The sequence below is a fragment of the Eriocheir sinensis genome, chromosome 8, assembly GCF_024679095.1.
Source record: "Eriocheir sinensis breed Jianghai 21 chromosome 8, ASM2467909v1, whole genome shotgun sequence".
In the NCBI taxonomy this organism is placed as follows: Eukaryota; Metazoa; Arthropoda; class Malacostraca; order Decapoda; family Varunidae; genus Eriocheir; species Eriocheir sinensis.
In genome coordinates, this window is record NC_066516.1 from 18,528,493 (window position 1) to 18,548,543 (window position 20,051).

At 46.7% G+C, this 20,051-nt stretch overlaps 1 protein-coding gene across 2 annotated transcripts in view; it reads left to right on the forward strand.

The window, feature by feature from the left end:
- The window catches only part of LOC126995621 (uncharacterized), a 77,622-nt gene that overhangs the window by 40,625 nt on the left and 16,946 nt on the right, over positions 1-20,051 (forward strand). Inside the window, exons 1-2 of one of the 2 annotated variants that reach the window (XM_050855334.1) lie at positions 7,960-7,975; positions 8,519-8,741. The exons of the other annotated variant lie outside the window; for it this stretch is intronic. Coding sequence (XP_050711291.1) covers positions 8,697-8,741 — 45 coding nt within the window. The 5' untranslated portion in view covers positions 7,960-7,975; positions 8,519-8,696. Of the gene's footprint in view, positions 1-7,959; positions 7,976-8,518; positions 8,742-20,051 lie in introns of those variants that run through there. 2 annotated transcript variants of the gene reach the window in all.

Here is a 20,051-nt window from a genome sequence, read left to right on the forward strand (position 1 = left end):
TAAACAGATAAACACACAAAAAAAACAGATCGTCATAAAAGGTTGAAAGGAACGGATAGTGTGTTAGGTAAGCATAAAAGAAGTTAAGTAGACAGGCAGAAAACAGATACATACGTCGTCTGGAAAGCTTGAAAGGAAGGGATTGTGTGGTAGGAAAGCAGACAGACAGACGAACACGCACATAAGCAGGCAGAAAGATATGCCACCAAACAGAAAGTCGGATAAACAAGAAGACATAGATAGGCTAAAATATATAGACCCAAACAAATCAAGCAGGCAGATAGATAGACCAGCAAAAAGATAGATAAAACAGGCAGACAGGAAGCACAGCGGGGAGATTTGTGAGGTGCAGGCCGAAAGACAGGCAGCAGGCAGGCAGGCAAGCAGGCAAGCGAGAAGGCCGCCTCGGGGACAGTTACGGGCAGTGTGGGCGGCTTGACAAGACACGGAAGCGATAAAACACTTGCCTCGCCCATCCATTATTCACCTCCACCACCACCACCACCACCCTCACCACCACCACCCCAATTCACGCCCTTACCATGTCCACCACCAGCAGCAACCACCCCCTCTCCCCTCACCTCCAGCACCCTTAACACCATTACCAGCCTTCTTTTTATGGTGGGGGAGCGCCTTTCCCCCCCAACCCCCACCCCCCTCCCACCCCGAAAAACACACTAAACCATTTCTGCTTCCCTTCCACCTACAGTATTCTTTTCAAACATCTCCCTCTGCTCCCACCCCTACTACTACTACTACTATTACTACTACTACTACTACTATTACTACTACTACTTTATCGAGGGAAGTTGAAGGATGGAGAGGGAAGTGAGGGATGAAACGAGGAGATTAAGAAAACGCTGACGGTCATGTTATATATATAGGGCGTAGTAGTAGTAGTAGTAGTAGTAGTAGTGGAGGTGGTGGTGGTGATGGTGGTATGTTGATGGAAGAGATGGAAGTGTGATGGTAGTGGTGGTAGTGGTAGTGGTGGTGGTAGTGGTGGTAGTGATGGTGATGGAGGTAACAAAATTTCTTCACCTTTTCCTTGTCAATCGGTCAGTCCTTCCTTCCTTCACCTTCTCTAACCGATCCTTCCCTTTCCTTTCCTTTCCTTTCCTTTCCTCCTTCCCCATTCCCTCCTCACCCCTCCTTACCTCACCCTTCCTCTCCCCTTCCCTCCCTCTCTCTCCTCTCTCCTTCCATTCAACAGACCCAGCAACAACAACAACAACAACACAGCAAGGAACAACAAAACTTGCGTATTCCAATCAGTTCTTGCTCCTCTCGACTCTGCCTCCCTTTGTTTCTCTCCTCCTCCTCCTCCTCCTCCTCCGCCTTCCTTCGTAGGTTTATACATTACAACTTTAAACTCCTTCAAGAGGGGAAGCGCTGGAGCCGATTTCTTCGTATACTTAAGGAAACGGAAAAAAATAGAATAGAAAAGGTAGAATGCTCGTTTGTTTGTCTTTGTTTTTGTTTTTTTCCTCTCCGTGTGTTGTTCTTCAAGAAAAAACTAAATGAGGTAATCGATCAATCTCATTTGCAATTCTTTCGAGAGGAGTTGTTTTTCTTTCCTTTTCTCTCTCTCTCTCTCTCTCTTTTCTAATGTATATATATTTTTTTTAATTCACTGAGACTTACACTAACATAAACCTTTCTTCCATCTCAATTACGGGGAATAAAAGGAAGACACACACACACACACACACACACACACACACACACACACACACACACACACACGCACAGTTACCAGGCCGGAGAAAAATAATATAAAAACAGCACCCCGGCGGAATTATTTTTCTCTTTCGCCTCCTCGGTACGGTAATTTTGGCCTCCGTGCTGGCCTGCTTTGGGGGATCGGGGTGGGGCGCGGAGGGGGGAGGGGAAGGAGCAGGGAACAGGGGTGGTGTGTGGGAGGGGGTAAAGAAGGGGGAGGGGCAGAGGTTAGGGGTGGTAAGGGGAGGTGGGTGGACAGGACAGGTAGGGGTGAGGGTGGATGCGAGGATGGTTGGGGAGGGGACGGGGATGGCACGGGTTGATAGGCAAGCAGGGGCAAGCAGGGTCGCGGGCTGGTTAGGGGCGCGGGTTACGAGGCAAGAACAGTATTTTTGCGTCGAGGGATGATGCCGCCAAGCCACGGGATCCTGGCTTTGTGAAGACGTATTGGGCCGAGGAACAGTGGCGGGAAAGGGAGGCAAAGCAAAGCAGAGAAAAGGAAAGGAACAGGAAGGAAGGAAGGGCAAGGCGAAGCGGGGTGAGATTAGGTAAAGAGGAGAAAGACCATTGTTCCTGTATGCTGCGGAGTGCGGGGGAGGGGGAGGAGGGGGGAGAGGAAGGTAAGATGATGCAGGTATATTCCCACAGAGGCTTAACCCGCTCCTGGGGACACACATACAAAGGGGAAGTGCCACCGTGATATACTGCGCAGGCTGCCGGATCTGTGGCTTCCAGCTGGGAGAGGGCACGGCAGGACGGGGCAGGGATAGAGGAAGGGGCTCAGGAGGTTATGTGACAGTGTGCGCGTTTGTTTCTGTCCACCATGCGAAAGAAAACGATGATTGAGAAAGCCTAGAATGATGGTCGCGACAGAAGAGACAAACAGATGATGGAAATAAATGAGGTAATGCTACAGTGTGTCCCAGCGGCTCAGAGGGTGATGTGACAGCTCGTTCGTTTGTTTCTCTCCATCATGTGAAAGAAGACGATGATTGAGGAGCTTTAAAACTGATGGTCGCGACAAAACAGACGATGGAAATAATTGAGGAGATACTAGACTCTTCAAGCGGCTCAGGAGATGTGACAGCTCGTTCATTTGTTTCTCTCCATCATGTGAAACAAAACGATGATTGAGGAAGCTTTATAACTGATGGTCGCGACAAAACAGACAAACTGACGATGGAAATAAATGAGGCGATGCTACAGATTGTTCCCCTCTTTTTCCAGTGTGTTCCAGTTGGTTTCAGTCAGTTTCGGTGCAAGAGAAAACGATGATTCCAGGAGCCTTAAACGAATGATCGTGACGAGACTGACGACGAGGAGAGGAGGTTGTGAGGTCATGTGCTGGTTGTTAAAGTCCGCTCATGGCTGTTTCGGTTTGTTGCAGTCAGTCAGTCACGTGCACGAAAAGCGATTATTGGATGGGCGTCAAAGTGAAGGCCGTGAGGAGCGACAAACAAAAGAAGTGTTTACTCACGAGGTGGTGTTGCAGGCTGTTCCAGTTTGTTGCCATCTGTTGCAGTCTGTGTGTTGGTTCTCCGGGTGACAAATAAAGCACCCCTACGCTGCATGCCCGTTACGGTTCATACCAAATCCGGGTCGAGCCTGCAAGGGTACACGGATGCAAATCAATTCCAGTTCGTGAAATAAAAGGAAATGATGAATCGAAAAAACATTCAACTGACAGGCATGACAGGAATGAACTACTGACGTTTGATGGGGAAGCTTTTGAAATTACCGACAACCACAACGAGGAGGAGGAGGAAGAGGAGGAGGAGGAGGGAAGGCGCCACCATTAAGAACACAGACACACAGGAGCTGATAAGGCAAGTGGGTGGTTCATTTTGTGGGAGTGTCGGCTTGACTTGAAGTTTTAAGGCAACGCAAGAAGTAGACAAAGACGCGGAAGAGGAAGAAAAAGAACAAAAGTGACATAACCAAAAGAAAAAGAAGAAAAAGAAGGAAAAGAAGAAGAAGAAAAAGAAGAGGAAAAGGAGAAAAGAAAAAGAAAATTAAGAAGAAAAAAAAGAAAAAGAAAAAGAAGAAAAAGAAGAGGAAGAAGAAGATTAAGATGATGGAAGGAAAAGGAAGAAAAAATATCAGAAGAAAAAGATGGAGTTGAAAATGAAAAAAGGATGATGCAGAGTAGAAGGAAGAGGAGAGGAACAACAACAACAACAACAACAACAACAACAACAACAACAACAACAACAACAACAACAACAACAACAAAAACAACAAAAACAAAAGCTAGACGGAGCAACACCACTTTAAACAATAAACAAGACCAGAATCAGTTTGACTTTCCTACGTCAGCAAGTCCGTCAGCAAGTTTAAAGGTGCGGAGGCTGTGCAGAGTTTACATGTGTTGCCTCGTGTTGCTGAGCTGTTGTGCGCATATAACAACCTTGACGAACACTGTTGACGTGGACAGTAAATAAACACATCTACCCATACCCCTACCACCACCACCACCACCACCACTACCCACCCACTACAACCTCTACCGTCTCTTCCCTTTCACCTTTTTTTTTATGCTGGGGTTACAGCTGCTGCCGATTTATACAAGAACATTACCTTCCCTGCTTACTGCTAATGTTCCTCCCAAGTTTCTCCTGCTTCTACTATATCGTTGCTATCACTACCTGTTCAACCACAAAACATCTCCCTTATTTCCTACAGTTGCTTTTCTTCCTGCTTCTCTTCCTCTTCCTCCTCCACCTAGCTTGCACAACCGTATATGGACACCTCCGCTTCTTACTACTGCTACTTTTCTTCCTCCTTTTCCTCCTGCTCCTACTCTTACCAAACATAACCAGCACCTTACCTACTTACTTATATTATTAATCTCACTCCTGCTAGATGTTGTTGCTTCTACCTTGCCTTACTGCCATAACTAACGACCACTAACATCCGCTTACTGTTTCTCCTCCACCTACTACTACTACTACCACTACTGCTGCGGGTGTTACTGCTACTGTAAACCTCCCCTGCTGCTGCTTCTTTGCCTTCTACTGCTGTTGCTGCTAATGTTTCTGCTGCTACTCTGCCCATCTACATCTAGCTATACTGTTTATCCTCCTCCTCCTCCTACTACTACTACTACCACTGGGGGGGGAGGAGGGGTTGTTGGTGCTACCTTGTCCAGCCATCACCACTAAGCCAAACCAGACAAGCCGTTAGGTAGTGATGACGTCATTGACCTTCACTCTCTCTCTCTCTATTACTCCCTTCCCCCACTCACTCTTACTTCGTCCATCGCGCTAAATGGCTTTGGCAGGACAGCGTCAGCGCCTACACGAACCATCACACACGGGCTTAATGAAGTTATCACCGCCATCTCCACCACCACCGCCACCTCCACCACCACCATCAACACCACTATACTCTATTTCCAGTCAGTGTCACCATCATCACCACCACGTTACTATTACTCCGAAACGCAACTTCTTGTTCACTATCATTTCATCACTACTAACATCATCCACTACTACCCCGACACCACCATCACCATCACCACCACAATACTCTATTTCCAGTCAGTGTCACCATCATCACCGTGACCACGTTACTATTACTCCGAAACGCAACTTCGTCACCATCATTTCATCATTACTAACATCATCCACTATTACCTTACACCCATTACCACCATCACCATCATCATCACTATACTCTTTCCAGTCAGTGTCACTATCACCACCACGTTACTATTACTCCGAAACGCAACTTCTTCGGCACCAATACCATCATCACCATCACCACTATACTATACTATACTCTTTCCAGTCACTGTCACCATTACCACCTACCTAACGTTACTATTACCCTTAACTGCAACTTCTTCATCGTCACTATAAATTCATCACCAATACGACCACTCACACCCATCACCACCATCACCATTACTCAAGAACACTGCCTCATCACTACGCCCTTTCATCACCACCCATAGCCAGTCACTCACCATTACCATTACCCTGACCATATCACCCATCACGTGACCTACCACCACCCACCATCACCACCATTACCGTTTACCATTACTTCAAGCTACGACCTCATCACCATAACCGCTTAATCTATGTCACCACCACCACCACCACCACCACCACCGTCTCTCCATAGTTCATACCCCATCACCACCATTACACTTTTTACTCCAAACTTACCTTCACCACCACTATTAACACCTCCACTAACAAGAATACACCCCCTCCACCCGCTCCATCGCCAATTACCCCCATTACCATTCCACCGGCCTGAACTATTTCTTCACTAACTCACCTCTCCGTCGCCTCTCCACCACCAACACCATTCCACCTTATCTAAACGTATCTATCCCTCCACTGTACGTCTCTTGTTTTTACCACACTACCACACCACCTCCTCCTCACCTCTCCACCTCCCCTCCACTACCTCTCTCCACCACCCATAGCACCAACACCATTCCACCAAACCTCAACATACACATACACATTCTTACACCACCACCACCACTGTCACCACCACCACCATCACCACCATCACCTCCACCACCACCACCACTATCACCATCACCTCCACCACCACCGCCACCTCCCTCCCCCCCTCACCTCCACCTCCACCACCACCTCCCACCAACACAACCAGACCTTAACATAACTATACCTCCCTCATACACGTTTTTTACACCTCCACTATCACCACCAGCACCACCACCACCATCACCACCACCATCACCACCACCACGCCCCGACACCTCTAAGCTACGGTGAATAAATTGCATTGTATAAAGGCGGCGAAAAACAACACACGCTTGATATTCTTTTTTTTTTCTCTCTCTCCTCCACGGGATAAAAAATGTGAATGTTACCTTAGGAGAACGCTGACTGGACGCCTACCTACTCAGTATAAGGGGAAGGGAAAGAGGAGGAGGAGGAGTAGCTTGCGGTAAAGGGGGAAGAAGATAGAAAAAAAAGAGGGTCATCATCTCTTATATTATTTTTATCATTTTCTCGCGGGTTGAAATTGAAAACAGATAAGCAAATCGAGCTGTGAAATCGGTCTGATCGGTTCTCTTTCCCTCAGTGTGTGTGTGTGTGTGTGTGTGTGTGTGTGTGTGTGCGGCAGCGACCGTCTTGCCTGCATGCTGTAATGAGTACTAACACACTACAGAGGAGGGAGGAGGAGGAGGAGGAGGAATAGGGGAGATAGGAGGAGGCAGAAGAGGATGCTGGAGGGAGGGGGGCGGACGGAGGAAGGAAATGGTCGCTGAGTGGCTGGCTGAATACAATCTCTAAATATTTACAACAAAGAATTCCCTAGTTTATGGTTGCATTGCTGTGGAAAACACGTTAGCAGGGACGAGGAGGGGGAGGAGAAAGGAAGGAAGGAGAGTATGGAAAGGAAGGTAGGGAGAGAGGGAGGGGATGAAGAGAAGAGCCGGTGAGAGAGAGGAGGGAATGGATATGGAGAGAGGGAGAGACGTGAGGAGGGGAAGAAACGAAAGACAGGGAGAAAGGGAGAGATGAACAGCCGGTGGAAGAGGGGATGTATATAGAAAGAGGGAGAAACTGTGAGGAGAAAAAGGGAAGGGGTAAAGGAAAGGAAGGGAAAGAAAAAGGGAAGGATAAAGATGAGAGGGATGAAAGGGGGAGGAGGGAATAAAGGGATGAAGAGAGGGATAATAAACGATACGAAAAAGAAAAGGGAGAGAAGGAAAAGTAGGGAAAGATCAAGCTAGGAATTAAGAAAAGGGAGAGACTGTAAGAAAGGGAAGGGAGGAGGAAAGGGATGGGGAGAGGGAGAAGCGATAGGAGGAAGAAGGGAGGAAAAGTAGGGGGAGAGGTAACTAATGTGAGGAAGGGAAGGGAGAAATAAGGAGATGGAGAAAGGGAGATACGGTAAGAGAAAGAAAGAAGGGAGGGAGGGAGGGAGAAAAGGAAAGAATGGTCATGGTAGGGAGGAAAGGTAAGCGTGGGTGAAGAATGGATGAAAGGAAGACGTGTGTGTGTGTGTGTGTGTGTGTGTGTGTGTGTGTGTGTGTGTGTGTGTGTGTGTGTGCCCTGCCTCTTAACCCGTGCCCCACCACCACCACCACCGCCGACCACATCGCCTACACCACCCATGTCCTACTCCTCCATCCTTAACCCTCCTCCTCCTCCTCCTCCTCCTCCTCCCTGTGTACGCGTGGTGTAAATCCGCTGATCGTGTCCCTCACAACCTTACCAGCGTGCGTACTGAGCAAGTGGCGTGGCGCGGGGCTGTGGGTGTGAGTGTCTGTGGCCGGGTGAAGCTGTGAGTGTGTCTGTGTCTGGGTGAAGCTTATACGTTGTCAATGTCTGTGTGGACGTTGAGGTATTGTTGACGTATTGTGGTAGCGGCGGTGTTGTGGCTGTGAGAGTCTGTGGCCGGTGAAGCTGTCTGTATCTGTTGTGTGATATGGTGGTACTGTGGTGTTGTGTTGACTGAGGTGTTAGTGATGGTGTTTGCTGCGCTGTGGTTATGGTGGTGGTGGTGGTGTATAGTGCGTAATGTGATGTTGTGGTGTTGTGGTGGTGCTGTTGTGTGTTACGGTATTACTGTGGTGGTGTGGTGTTGACTGTGATAGTAGTGGTTAGTGGTGCTGTGGTCGTGATAGTGGTGATGTGTAGTAGGTAATGTGATGTTGTGGTGTTGTGTGATACTGTTTTGGTTCGGTTGTGTAGTGTGTGATGGTGTTATGTGACTCGAACCTAATAACTATGGACTTCCCGGTGTTCTGTCGTCTATACACACCACCATATGAAATTCTCGACTCCTCCATAATAAGCAGCTACGATAATAAGACTTCCGGGAAAGGCATTAAAAAGGACATCTAGGCGCGACATCATTAAAGGTTCCGAGCTAAGACTCAAAGGTTGCTAAGGATACTGTCAAAGGCTGTCTCCCGCGCGGCATAACAAGGAGGATATTTTTCTCCTCTCGTGTAACAACACCTGTTTACCTGCATTATGAACGGGACCTGTTTTGATCACACGGATACGCCCCCCATGAAGGTTTGTAGTAGTAGTAGTAGTAGTAGTAGTAGTAGTAGTAGTAGTAGTAGTAGTAGTAGTAGTAGTAGTAGTAGTAGTAGTGGTGGTGGTGGTGGTGATAGAAGTAGTAAAGAAAAAGTGTTCATAATACTAATATATCCTTTTGAAAACTTCATTATGAGGTTAGGCCTATAAATAAACACACACACACACACACACACACACACACACACACACACACACACACACAGTTATACGCACTTATACGCACTTTATCAACGAAAGAGAGAGAGAGAGAGAGAGAGAGAGAGAGAGAGAGAGAGAGAGAGAGAGAGAGAGAGAGAGAGAGAGAGAGAGAGAGAGAGAGAGAGAGAGAGAGAGAGAGAGAGAGAGAGAGAGAGAACCACATTTCACATCGGATACAATTCCCGAGGGTTGGAGGATATTTTATGGAAGTCAAATCACGGTCTCTTTGAAGTGGCGAACGAGGGAAAGAAGGAAGGAAGGAAGGAAGGAAATTGGAAGGAGGAGAGCATCATCATCCAATAGATCAATGTGTCACAGCCAAGGAGAGAGAGAGAGAGAGAGAGAGAGAGAGAGAGAGAGAGAGAGAGAGAGAGAGAGAGAGAGAGAGAGAGAGAGAGAGAGAGAGAGAGAGAGAGAGAGAGAGAGAGAGAGTAGTATATAGTGGAAACAGTAGTAGAAGTAGTAATGTATGTCTTTTTCGTGTGTGTGTGTGTGTGTGTGGAGACTGGGGTGTGCGCGTAAAATCTTGTGTGTTTTGTAGTATGCGTATAAGATAGTGCAGTTTTCCGTGTGTGTAAGTGAGCTTGTAGGTGTTGTATTACTGGAACTACAATAAGTATACAGATACCATGCGGATAAAAGAGCCAGAGTATAGGGCACAAAAATATCATGGTGCACACAATTACGGTGCACGAATATTATGGTACACAAATTATGGTGTCACAATGAGTAAAAAAAAAAAATAATAGTAAAAAGTAGCGGAGAAATCTTACTGTGGAATGCGGTTGTGGTATTGTACAGTGTGTTTAATGCATGTATAATTGTATATTGTATGATGTCTAGAAATGCAATGGTGATCTGGCGTATTTTGCATTATGGTTTAGAGTAGGTTAGTGTGGTAAGAAGAGAAGATGGCGCCACTATAAAACACCTGCCTGCGCCAATACGGGCTGGAGCCGACTACCATCCAGGCCCCTCAAGCAAGCCTACTGGTGATATAGGCGTAGACGTAAAAAAAAACAAAAAAAAAAAAAAAGGATCATGTTTTAACTCTTGTGTGTTTTGCTGTGATGAAGTATAAGGTGCGGTGTGGCGAGATAGTGCAGAACTGTTGTGGTTAGTACAATATGATGGCAGGGTGTGTTGTGTTGTGGTGCAGTGGTGAAATAGAGTTTGTAGTGTGGTTAGTGTGGTGGAGGGGGGAGGGAGGGAGTGGTGAATAATATAGTGAGGGGTGATGAGATGGGTCCATAAAGTGGTGGTGATGGGGGGTAAAACAGTGGTGTGTGTGTGTGTGTGTGTGTGTGTGTGTGTGTGTGTGTAATGGTGTAGTATAGTAGTAGTAATAGTAGTAGTAGTAGTAGTAATAGTAGTAGTAGTAGCAGCAACAGAAAGATCAGATGTGGATGATATGGAGGTAAATGTGGAAGTCCTGTTAGGGTGGGTGTAAGGGTAGGAGGTGGAGGTGGAAGCGAGTAGGTATAAAGGTGGAAAGAAGAAGCCAGTGGGTGTAGGATAAGGAAGGAGGTAAGGAGCTGGTGGAGGGGATGAGGTGTGAGACGCGGTGGGTGGAAGGCGTGTGGGTGTGGGCGTGGTGTGGGTGGAACAATAGGAGAGAAGTGGCTGAGTGGCTGTGGCGGCGGAGTGGGGCAGTGGGCTAGGGTAACAGGAGGAGGAGGAGGAGGTGGAGGAGGAGGTACTCACGATACACACTCCCATTATGCATTACCTTGGAACATAACCTGGGAGTAGGGAGGATAAGAGGAGGAGGAGGAGGAGGAGGAGGAGGAGGAGAGAAGGGAACGTGGTAGTGGAGTCGTCGAAATGTGTGTGTGTGTGTGTGTGTGTGTGTGTGTGTGTGTGTGTGTGTGTGTGTGTGTGAAGGAAAGCCACGGTTCCTTTTTTCCTTCCTCCTTTCTCGCTCCCTTTATTTCTCTCGTCTCCTCCTCCTCCTCCTCCTCCTCCTCCTTCCCCTCCTCCTCCTCCTCCGACATACTTACACTTTCATGAGGATAACCCTGCTTCGTATTCCTCCTCCTCCTCTTCCTCCTCCTCCTGTGTCTCCTCCTCCTCCTCCTCCTCCTCCTGTGTCTTCTCCTCCTCTATCCCTTTTGTTTTCCACGCCTGCCTCTTTGTTTTCTTTTTTACCTGGGCGACTTTTAATCAAACCTTTACCTGAGTTTTGTGTATTATGCTGCTTTTAATTATTTGCCTCTCTCTCTCTCTCTCTCTCTCTCTTTGAACTACACGAAGATGAGGTGGGAGGGGAGGTAAAAAATATATAAGAGGAGGAAACAGAAGATTAAAAGAAGTATGGGGAGAGGAGGGAAAAATGAGGGGAGGGAGAGGAGGAGAGGGGAGAGGAGGGAAGGTACGAGGCTGGTGGAAGGAGGAGAAAGAACAATAGGAGGAAGGGGAGAGGAGAAAGGGAGTGAAGGGAAGCGAAGACGAAAGAGGAGGAGAAGGAGAAGGGAATGAGGGGAGATGAGGGGATGGAGGGAGGGAAGAAATGATGAGGGGAGACATGAAGCGCGAGGAGTGGCTATAAGGGATGAAAGATAATGTTGGGGAGGAAAGGAGAGATGAGGGGAGGTAAAAGGGAGATATGAAGGGAGGTAAGCTTGTGTTGGAGAGGTAAGAGGAGGTAACGGATATGAGGGGAGGTAGTGGAGGGGAGGAGAGAGTGAGGGGAAGTAAAAGGGTGGAATAAGGTAAGATAAGGGCTAGGAAGACAGGAAGGGAGAGAAGAGGTAAAAAGGTGGAAGGGAGGTAGGTTAGAGGTGGAAGGAGAGGATGAGGGATAAGGGGAGGTAAAAGGGAGGAATAAGGTAAGATAAGGGCTTTGAAGACAGGAATGGAGAGAAGAGGTAGAGAGGTGGAAAGGAGTTAGGTTAGAGGTGGAAGAAGGAGATGAGGGATAAGGGGGAAGTTAGAGGTGGAAAGAGGGAAAGATTACAGGTGGAAGGATGAAAGGTAACTAAGCAAGGGGAACGAAGAGAGGGAGAGAAAAGGTAGAGATGGAAGGAGGGGAAGTTAGAGGTGGAATGAGGGAAATGTTACAGGTGGAAGGATGAAAGGTAAGTAGGCGAGGGGAACGAGGAGGAGAGGGAGTGTAGGGAGGACAGACAGGTTGGCCTTGAGCAGGTAACCTAATCTGGCCTAATGCCGCCTGCTGGAATTAGAACGCAGCGGCAAGACACAGGTGAGAGGCCGGAGGGCACGGCGAGGGGGGAACAGGTAGAGACGGAAGGGGGGGGGGGGGGGGGGATGTACAGGTAAATACGTGGAGAGGTAAAACAACAAACAGGAATGAAAACAAACGAAAGAAACTGATAAAAGAAGAGTAATAAATGGAAATGGAAAAGGAAGGAGAGATTAATGCCGGGGGGGGGGGGTTGTGTGTGTGTGTGTGTGTGTGTGTGTGTGTGTGTGTGTGTGTGTGTGAATAAGCAGACAGGAATACATACAACAGATATAAACAAACACACTGGTAGATAGATAGATGGATAAGCAAATTAATATAGAGATCGATAAGCAACATAGATATAGATAGATAGATCAGATGGATAGACATATGATTTTATGTATGCAATAATGATGAATAAAACGATAGATAATAACGACGATAGCTCGAGCGTAGCACCATTGATCTCATTTAAGGCAACAATCATTCATTCATTCATTCATTGAGCCAACCCATCATCCGCCCAGTCATTCAGCCAGCCAGTCAGTTAATCAGCCAAGCAGGGTTCTAATCAGTCAGTCAGTCAGTCAGTCAGCCCTCGAGCAAATCATCCCTTCAAACCAACCATAAAAACAAACAAGTCTCTCAGTCACTAAAAAGGAAACAAACATCACAGCAGCAGCATCCAAAACAACATAAACAACAGCATCACAGGAGGAGGAGGAGGAGGAGGAGGAAAAGGAGGAGACAAAAAAAAACGAAAAAAAAAAGCTAGCATGAACACGTGTTGGGGGAAAAAACAACAACAGTAATCATAAACAACAAGGACAAAGGGCGTCCCCGGATGCACACCTGGACAGCACAGCGGGGGTGGGGGGGGTGGGGGGGGAGCATGTGGGCAGGTGTGTTGAGGAGGGTGGGGAGAGGGGAGGGGAGGAGAGGGGGTATTAGAGCTGCATGGGTTGGGTTATAAGTAGGTGGGAAGAAAGGGAGAGTGCAATGCAAGGGGGGAGGGGGGAGGAGGTGGAGAGGGGGAGTGTAGATATGACGTAAGGAGGAGGAGGAAGAGGAGGAGGAGGGGGAGAGGAATAACAACAACAACAACAACAACAACAACAACAACAACAACAACAACAAGAGGGAAAGTAACGTAATGAAAAGTAGTACGTTTAATCAAGGAAAAAAAATGGGAAATGAATGGGGAGTTAAAATTAATTGTGTAGTGGGGGGAGGTTGCGAATGGGAAGGAGGAATAAGAGAATAAGGAAAAGATAATCATGAGAATAGCAATAGAGGAATGAGAGGAAGGAAGAGCTAGGGAAGGCAGGAAGTGTAGGTAAGGTGAAGCAAGGTAACAAAGGAGGAGGAGGAGGAGGAGGAGGTGTCAGAGGTGAGAAAGATTTGATGGAGAGGAGGAAGAAGAGGAGGAGAAAGAGCGTAAGAATGAGAAAATGATGTGAGAGAGAGAGAGAGAGAGAGAGAGAGAGAGAGAGAGAGAGAGAGAGAGAGAGAGAGAGAGAGAGAGAGAGAGAGAGAGAGAGAGAGAGAGAGAGAGAGAGAGAGAGAGAGAGAGAGAGAGAGAGAGAGAGAGAGAGAGAAAGTGTGGGAGGGGGCGGGGAAGGGAAAATGATATGATGAGAGGGGGGGAGGAGGAGGGGGAGGGGATCTGCGTGTGTGTGGGAGGTAAGGGATGAATGAATGGAAGGGGGAGGAAGGAAAGGAGATGATAATATGAGAGGAAGGGGGAGGAAGGGAGAGGAAGAAAGAGGAGGAGGAGGAGGAGGAGGAAAGGAGAAAGGGAGGTGTAAAGGAGAATAGGGGAAAGAATGAATGAAGGTGGGAAGGGAAAAGGGGAAAAGAGGAAGGGAGGGGGGAGGGGAGGAGAAAAGGGAGGGGGAGGGGGAAGGGAAAGAGGGGGATGTTTGTTTTGGTGTACAGTATGTGGTTGTGTGTGTGTGTGTGTGTGTGTGTGTGTGTGTGTGTGTGTGTGTGTGTTTAGCAGTTCCTGGTTGGTCACTCTTAAGGACATGTAAGGGAACCCGAGAAGACGTAAACACTCTCTCTCCTCCTCTTCCTCCTCCTCCTCCTCCTCTTCCTCTCCCATCTTCCCTCCCTTCCTCCCCTTCCATTTTCCACGCCTCTCCACCCTTCTCCCTCCTTCCATTCCTGCCATCTCTCCACTCTCACTCCTTCCATTCCTCCTCTCTCTCTCTCTCTCTCCTTCACCCCCCAACACATGGCCGCGCCTCCTCCCTCATTCATGCCCACTCATTCATTCTCCGCTGCAGGTGGCTGAAGGAGGAGGAGGAGGAGGAAATGGAGGAGGAGGAAATGGAGGAGGAGGACGAGGAGGATAAAGATGATGATGTGGAGGAGGTTACATCCATAAGAAGGAAAGATAAGGGGAGTTGGAGAAGATGAAGATGAAGAAGAAAAAGAAGAAGAAGAAGAAAGGAAGAGAAAAGTAGTAGTAGTAGTAGTAGTAGTAGTAGTAGTAGTAGTAGTAGTAGTAGTAGTAGTAGTAGAAGAAGAAGAAGAAGAAGACCACAACAACAACAACAACAACAACAACAACAAGAGGAAGAAGAAAAAAGAGGAACAAGAATAACAAGAACAAGAACAACAAGAACTCATTAAAGAGGAAGGAAGATGGAAGATAGGAAGAGGAGGAGAGTGCGGACATTGTAGAGGTCATAAAAGGAAAGGCGATAAGAAACGATAATTAGAAAAAAAAAGTAAAATAATGAGAAGGGAAAGAGACAGACAGACAAAGACGAGGGGGGGGGAGGGAGGGGGATTTAGTGGCGGTGGAGGAGCAATAGGATGAGGATTAGTATTAGGAGGAAGAGGAAGAGAAGGAGGAGGAGGAAGAGGAGATAAAAACGAATAAAGAGAGAAGGCGGAAGAAGAAGCAGGATAAGTATAAAAGAGAGTGTTAAAGTAAGTGGAGATAAAAGATAATATACAAAGAAGACGAAAAACGGGATCAATTAAAGAGTAAAAAAAAATAATAATAATTTAAGAAAAATATATATAATGAGGAGGTGGAGGAGGAAGAGGAAGAGGAGGAGGAGAGAAACACCATGTAAGGCATCAGCAGAATCCAGGAGGAGGAAGGAGGAGGAGGAGGAAGAGAGGAGAGAAGGAGGAAGGATGATGAAGGAGAGATGGGGTGTCCTTCGTTTATAAAGGACACAGCTGCCTGTCTATCTGTCTATCGGTTTGTCATTCTGTCTGTTTTTTTCTGTCTATACGTCCGCCTGTCTGTCTGTCTGCCTCCCTGCATGTCTGTCACCCTGTCTGTCTACCGGTCTTCGTGGGTCTCCGTTTGTATGTCTGTCTAACGTGTCTCATCCTGTCTGTCCCGTCTTCGAAGCAGTCAATTTCACTGTCAGTCTGTCTTTCTATCAGTCGTCCTGTCTGTCCGTCTGTCTGCTAATCCTCAACAATACTCCCTTGATTTCCTCCTTTTAGCTGAATAGGGTGTGTGTGGGCGATGGTGTGGGCGGGGTGTGGGTGGTGGCGGTGTGGGTCGCGGGGCGAGGAAGGGGGTGATGGTGGAGGTGGTGGTGGGGATGGTGATGAGGATGGGGGAAGGGAGGGAGGGAGAGAGGAAGGAAATTGTTGCTGTTATTGTGGTAGTGGTGATGGTGGTGGTGATGGTGATTGTGTGATGGAAGTGGTGTATGTCATGGGGTGGTGATGTTGTGATTGTGTGGTGGTGATGATGGTGGTGGTGATGGTGGTTAGTCAAGGGATGATGTAAAGGAGAACAAAGCAAGAAGGTGGTGGTGGTGGTGGTGGTGGTGGTGGTGGTGTGATGTAATGTGATGTGGTGTGTGGGAGAGAGAGAGAGAGAGAGAGAGAGAGAGAGAGAGAGAGAGAGAGAGAGAGAGAGAGAGAGAGAGAGAGAGAGAGAGAGAGAGAGAGAGAGAGAGAGAGAGAGACGTAGGAAGGAAGACAACGCGAGGCTTGAGGGATTTAGGAAGAAGATTGTCTCGGGAGGAAGAAAAAGCAAGGATAATGGAGACAGAGACAGACAGACGGACACACACGAGACACACAGATAAACCTACAGACACACAGACGGACAAACAAAACGAGTACAGAGATAGAAAGACAGACAGACGCGGAGAGCCATGGACAGACAGAACACACATACTCACTAAAATACAGACACACACTTACAAACAAACAAATAAATGGAGGAAAACTTACAAATAGAATACAGGAAGACAGGAAGGAGGAGGAGGAGGAGGAGGAGGAGGAGGACGAGGAGGAAGAGGAGGAGCAGCAGCATCACCACCACCAATATCACCACGAACATCACCATCAGTACAAGTAGTGATGATGATGATGATGATAATGATGATGATGATGATGGTAACAGTGGGCGGCGGAAGTGCGTGAGTGGGTGAGTCAGTGAGTCAGACCAGGGCGGGGCGGAGGCTGCACCCTGACTCAAGGCTTGCAGGGGGGCAGGTATTTTTTTTCACCTAGCCCAGCAGCCTCACAGGTGTGCCGCGGCCAGGCGAGACAAGGCCGGGCTGACGCAGGTGGCGCTGACGGATGCTGCGACCACCTGGCGTATGGTGGTGGTGGTGGGGGGGGGGGAGGGGGGGGAAGAGGGGGTGGGTGTGTTGGAAGTGGAAGTGGAGATGAGAAGGTGAACGGGGGAAGGGGAGGGGGAGGAGATGTGGTGGTGGTGGTGGTGGTAGTGGAAGTAGTGGTACTGGTGGTGGAAGCAAGCAGGCATAAGCAGTAATGGTGGTGGGGGAGAGAGAGAGAGAGAGAGAGAGAGAGAGAGAGAGAGAGAGAGAGAGAGAGAGAGAGAGAGAGAGAGAGAGAGAGAGAGAGAGAGAGAGAGAGAGAGACTGGGAGGCGGTTGTGGTGGGAAGGGTGGGTAAGGAGGGAGGGCGTTATGAGGGCAATGATGGGTAATGGAGGGGAGGGAGGGGGAAGGGGAAGGAGGGGGTGGAGGGAAGGGCAGTCAGTGAGGGTAAATTTGTGGTTATCAAAGATGCAGTGGAATGCGGAGGGCGGGTTAAGGGTGGTCGACACTAACCCTTCCCTTCCCTTCCCTTCCCTTCCCTTCACTGCACTTCCCTTCACTGCATTTCACTTCACTGCACTTCTCTTTCCTTCACTTCCCTGCACTTCTCTGTCCTTCCCTTCATTTCACTCTCCTTCCCTTCCCTTCCCTTCCCTTCACTGCACTTCACTTCACTGCACTTCTCTTTCCTTCACTTCCCTGCACTTCTCTGTCCTTCCCTTCATTTCACTTTCCTTCCCTCCCCTTCTCTTCACTGCACTTCACTTCACTGCACTTCACTTCACTGCACTTCTCTTTCCCTCACTTCCCTGCACTTCTCTGTCCTTCCCTTCATTTCACTTTCCTTTCCTTGCTTACACTTTCATAACACTTTCCCTTCAATTTCTTCCCCTTCACTTCACTGCCCTTCCCTTCATTTCACTATCCATCCCTTGTTTACACTTTCATAACACTTTCCCTTCGCTTCCTTCCCCTTCACTTCACTTAACTTCTCTGCCCTTCCCTTCATTTCACTTTCATTTCCTTGCATACACTTTCATAACACTTTCCCTTCGCTTTCTTCCCCTTCACTTCTTTTCCCTTCACTTCACTTAACTTTCCCTGCATTCACTTCTTTAACAACATTCTTATTTCATTTCCTTTACTTCTCTTTCATTCCCTTCACTTTCCTTCAATTCATTTCTTTCACAACAATTCCCGTCTCTTCCCTTCACTTCTCTTCACTTCACTTGAATTCACTTCTTTCACAATACTTCCCGTCTCTTCCTTTCCTTCCCTTCCCTTCACCATTTCCTTCCATTCACTTCCCTTCATTTTCTTTGCCTCACTTCTTTCGCCGCACTTCACTTCCTTCCACTTCCTTTACGATTATATTTCCTTAGTTTCGTTTATACTTCCTACACTTCCCTTCCCTTAATCATAACTCTCTACGTTTGCATTCTCTTAGTTTAATCTATTCCCTTCACTTCATTTAGCTTTCCATCCCCTTCGCTTAATTAATTTTCCCTTCCCTCCCTTACTCCCCTTCGCTTCTTTTTATTTATTTTCCCTTCCTTTACTTTTTCCTTTTTCTTCCCTTCCCTTTCCTTTCCTACCTTTCCCTTCACTTTATTCTCCTTCCCTCACTAGCTTCCTCACCCTTCCCTCAATTTTCCTTCAGTTTCCTTTATTTTACTTTTTCTCCCCCTTTACAACCACGCCCTTCCTTCGTTTCCATATGCCTTCTTTTCCTTTTCCTTCCCTTCCCTCTTATTCCATTCCCTACCTTCCTTTTTTCCCTTCTTTTAAATTTACTCATCTTCCTTTCATTTACATTTAACTTTCCCATATAGCCTTTCTTTTCCTTCCCTTTTCTTCCTCTATCTAGTTTTTATTCCATTCCATTCCCTTCTATTTCATTTCATTCCCTTCTCTTCCCTTCCCTTTCATTTACTTCCATTTACTTTTACTTCCTTCCCTTCCATTCCATCCCATTCCCTTACTCTTCCATTCCATTTTATTCCATTTCCTTTCACTCCCTTCCCTTCCCTTCCATCCCATTCCATTCCATTCCCTTACCCTTCCATTCCATTCCATTTCCTTCCATTTCATTTCATTCCCTTCCCTTCCCTTCCATTCCATTTCCTTACCCTTCCATTCCATTCCATTCCATTTCCTTCCATTTCCTTTCATTCATTTCCATTCCCTTTCATTTACTTCCATTTACTTCCCTTCCCTGCCCTTCCATTCCATTATATTCCATTCCATACCATTCCATTCCATTCCATTTCCTTCCCTTTCCTTTCCTTCCCTTCCCTTCCCAGTCCAATGCAGGCTGTTAAGGGAAAATCGCTTTATTGGTCTTGTTATTTACGCTCTATAAATCACTTAAGTGCCCTTTTCTTTATCTCCTAGTGCACGCACATGACTAATTTATGCATACAGCGATAATATAAAAAAAACAATAAATTAAGCGTATGACCTCGAAAAAGAAAGTTAAAACGATCATAAATCTATTACGTCACAAGGTCAATCATTACCTATTTTTTTATATTGATGATCTTTCTTTCCCCTGACACCACCACCCACTATCGCACTTTCACAACATCTATTTCCAAAGGTCACAAAGGAGATGAGTCGGGTTCGCATGAGTATTTTTTCGTGTTCATGGTGCAGGAGCCTTGTCACATCATCACTAGGCTCATAAAACTACCCATGGAAAAAAAATATCACTAGGCTCATAAAACTACCCATGGAAATACCCACACAACCTATACGAGAAAAAAATATCACTAGGCTCATAAAACTACCCATGGAAAAAAAATATCACTAGGCTCATAAAACTACCCATGAAAAAAAATATCACTAGGCTCATAAAACTACCCATGGAAAAAAATATCACTAGGCTCATAAAACTACCCATGGAAAAAAATATCACTAGGCTCATAAAACTACCCATGGAAAAAAAATATCACTAGGCTCATAAAACTACCCATGGAAAAAAATATCACTAGGCTCATAAAACTACCCATGAAAAAGAAAATATCACTAGGCTCATAAAACTACCCATGGAAAAAAATATCACTAGGCTCATAAAACTACCCATGGAAAAAAAATATCACTAGGCTCATAAAACTACCCATGGAAAAGAAAATATCACTAGGCTCATAAAACTACCCATGGAAAAAAAATATCACTAGGCTCATAAAACTACCCATGGAAAAGAAAATACTAGGCTCATAAACTACCCATGGAAAAAATATCACTAGGCTCATAAACTACCCATGGAAAAAAATATCACTAGGCTCATAAACTACCCATGGAAAAAAATATCACTAGGCTCATAAAACTACCCATGGAAAAAAAATAT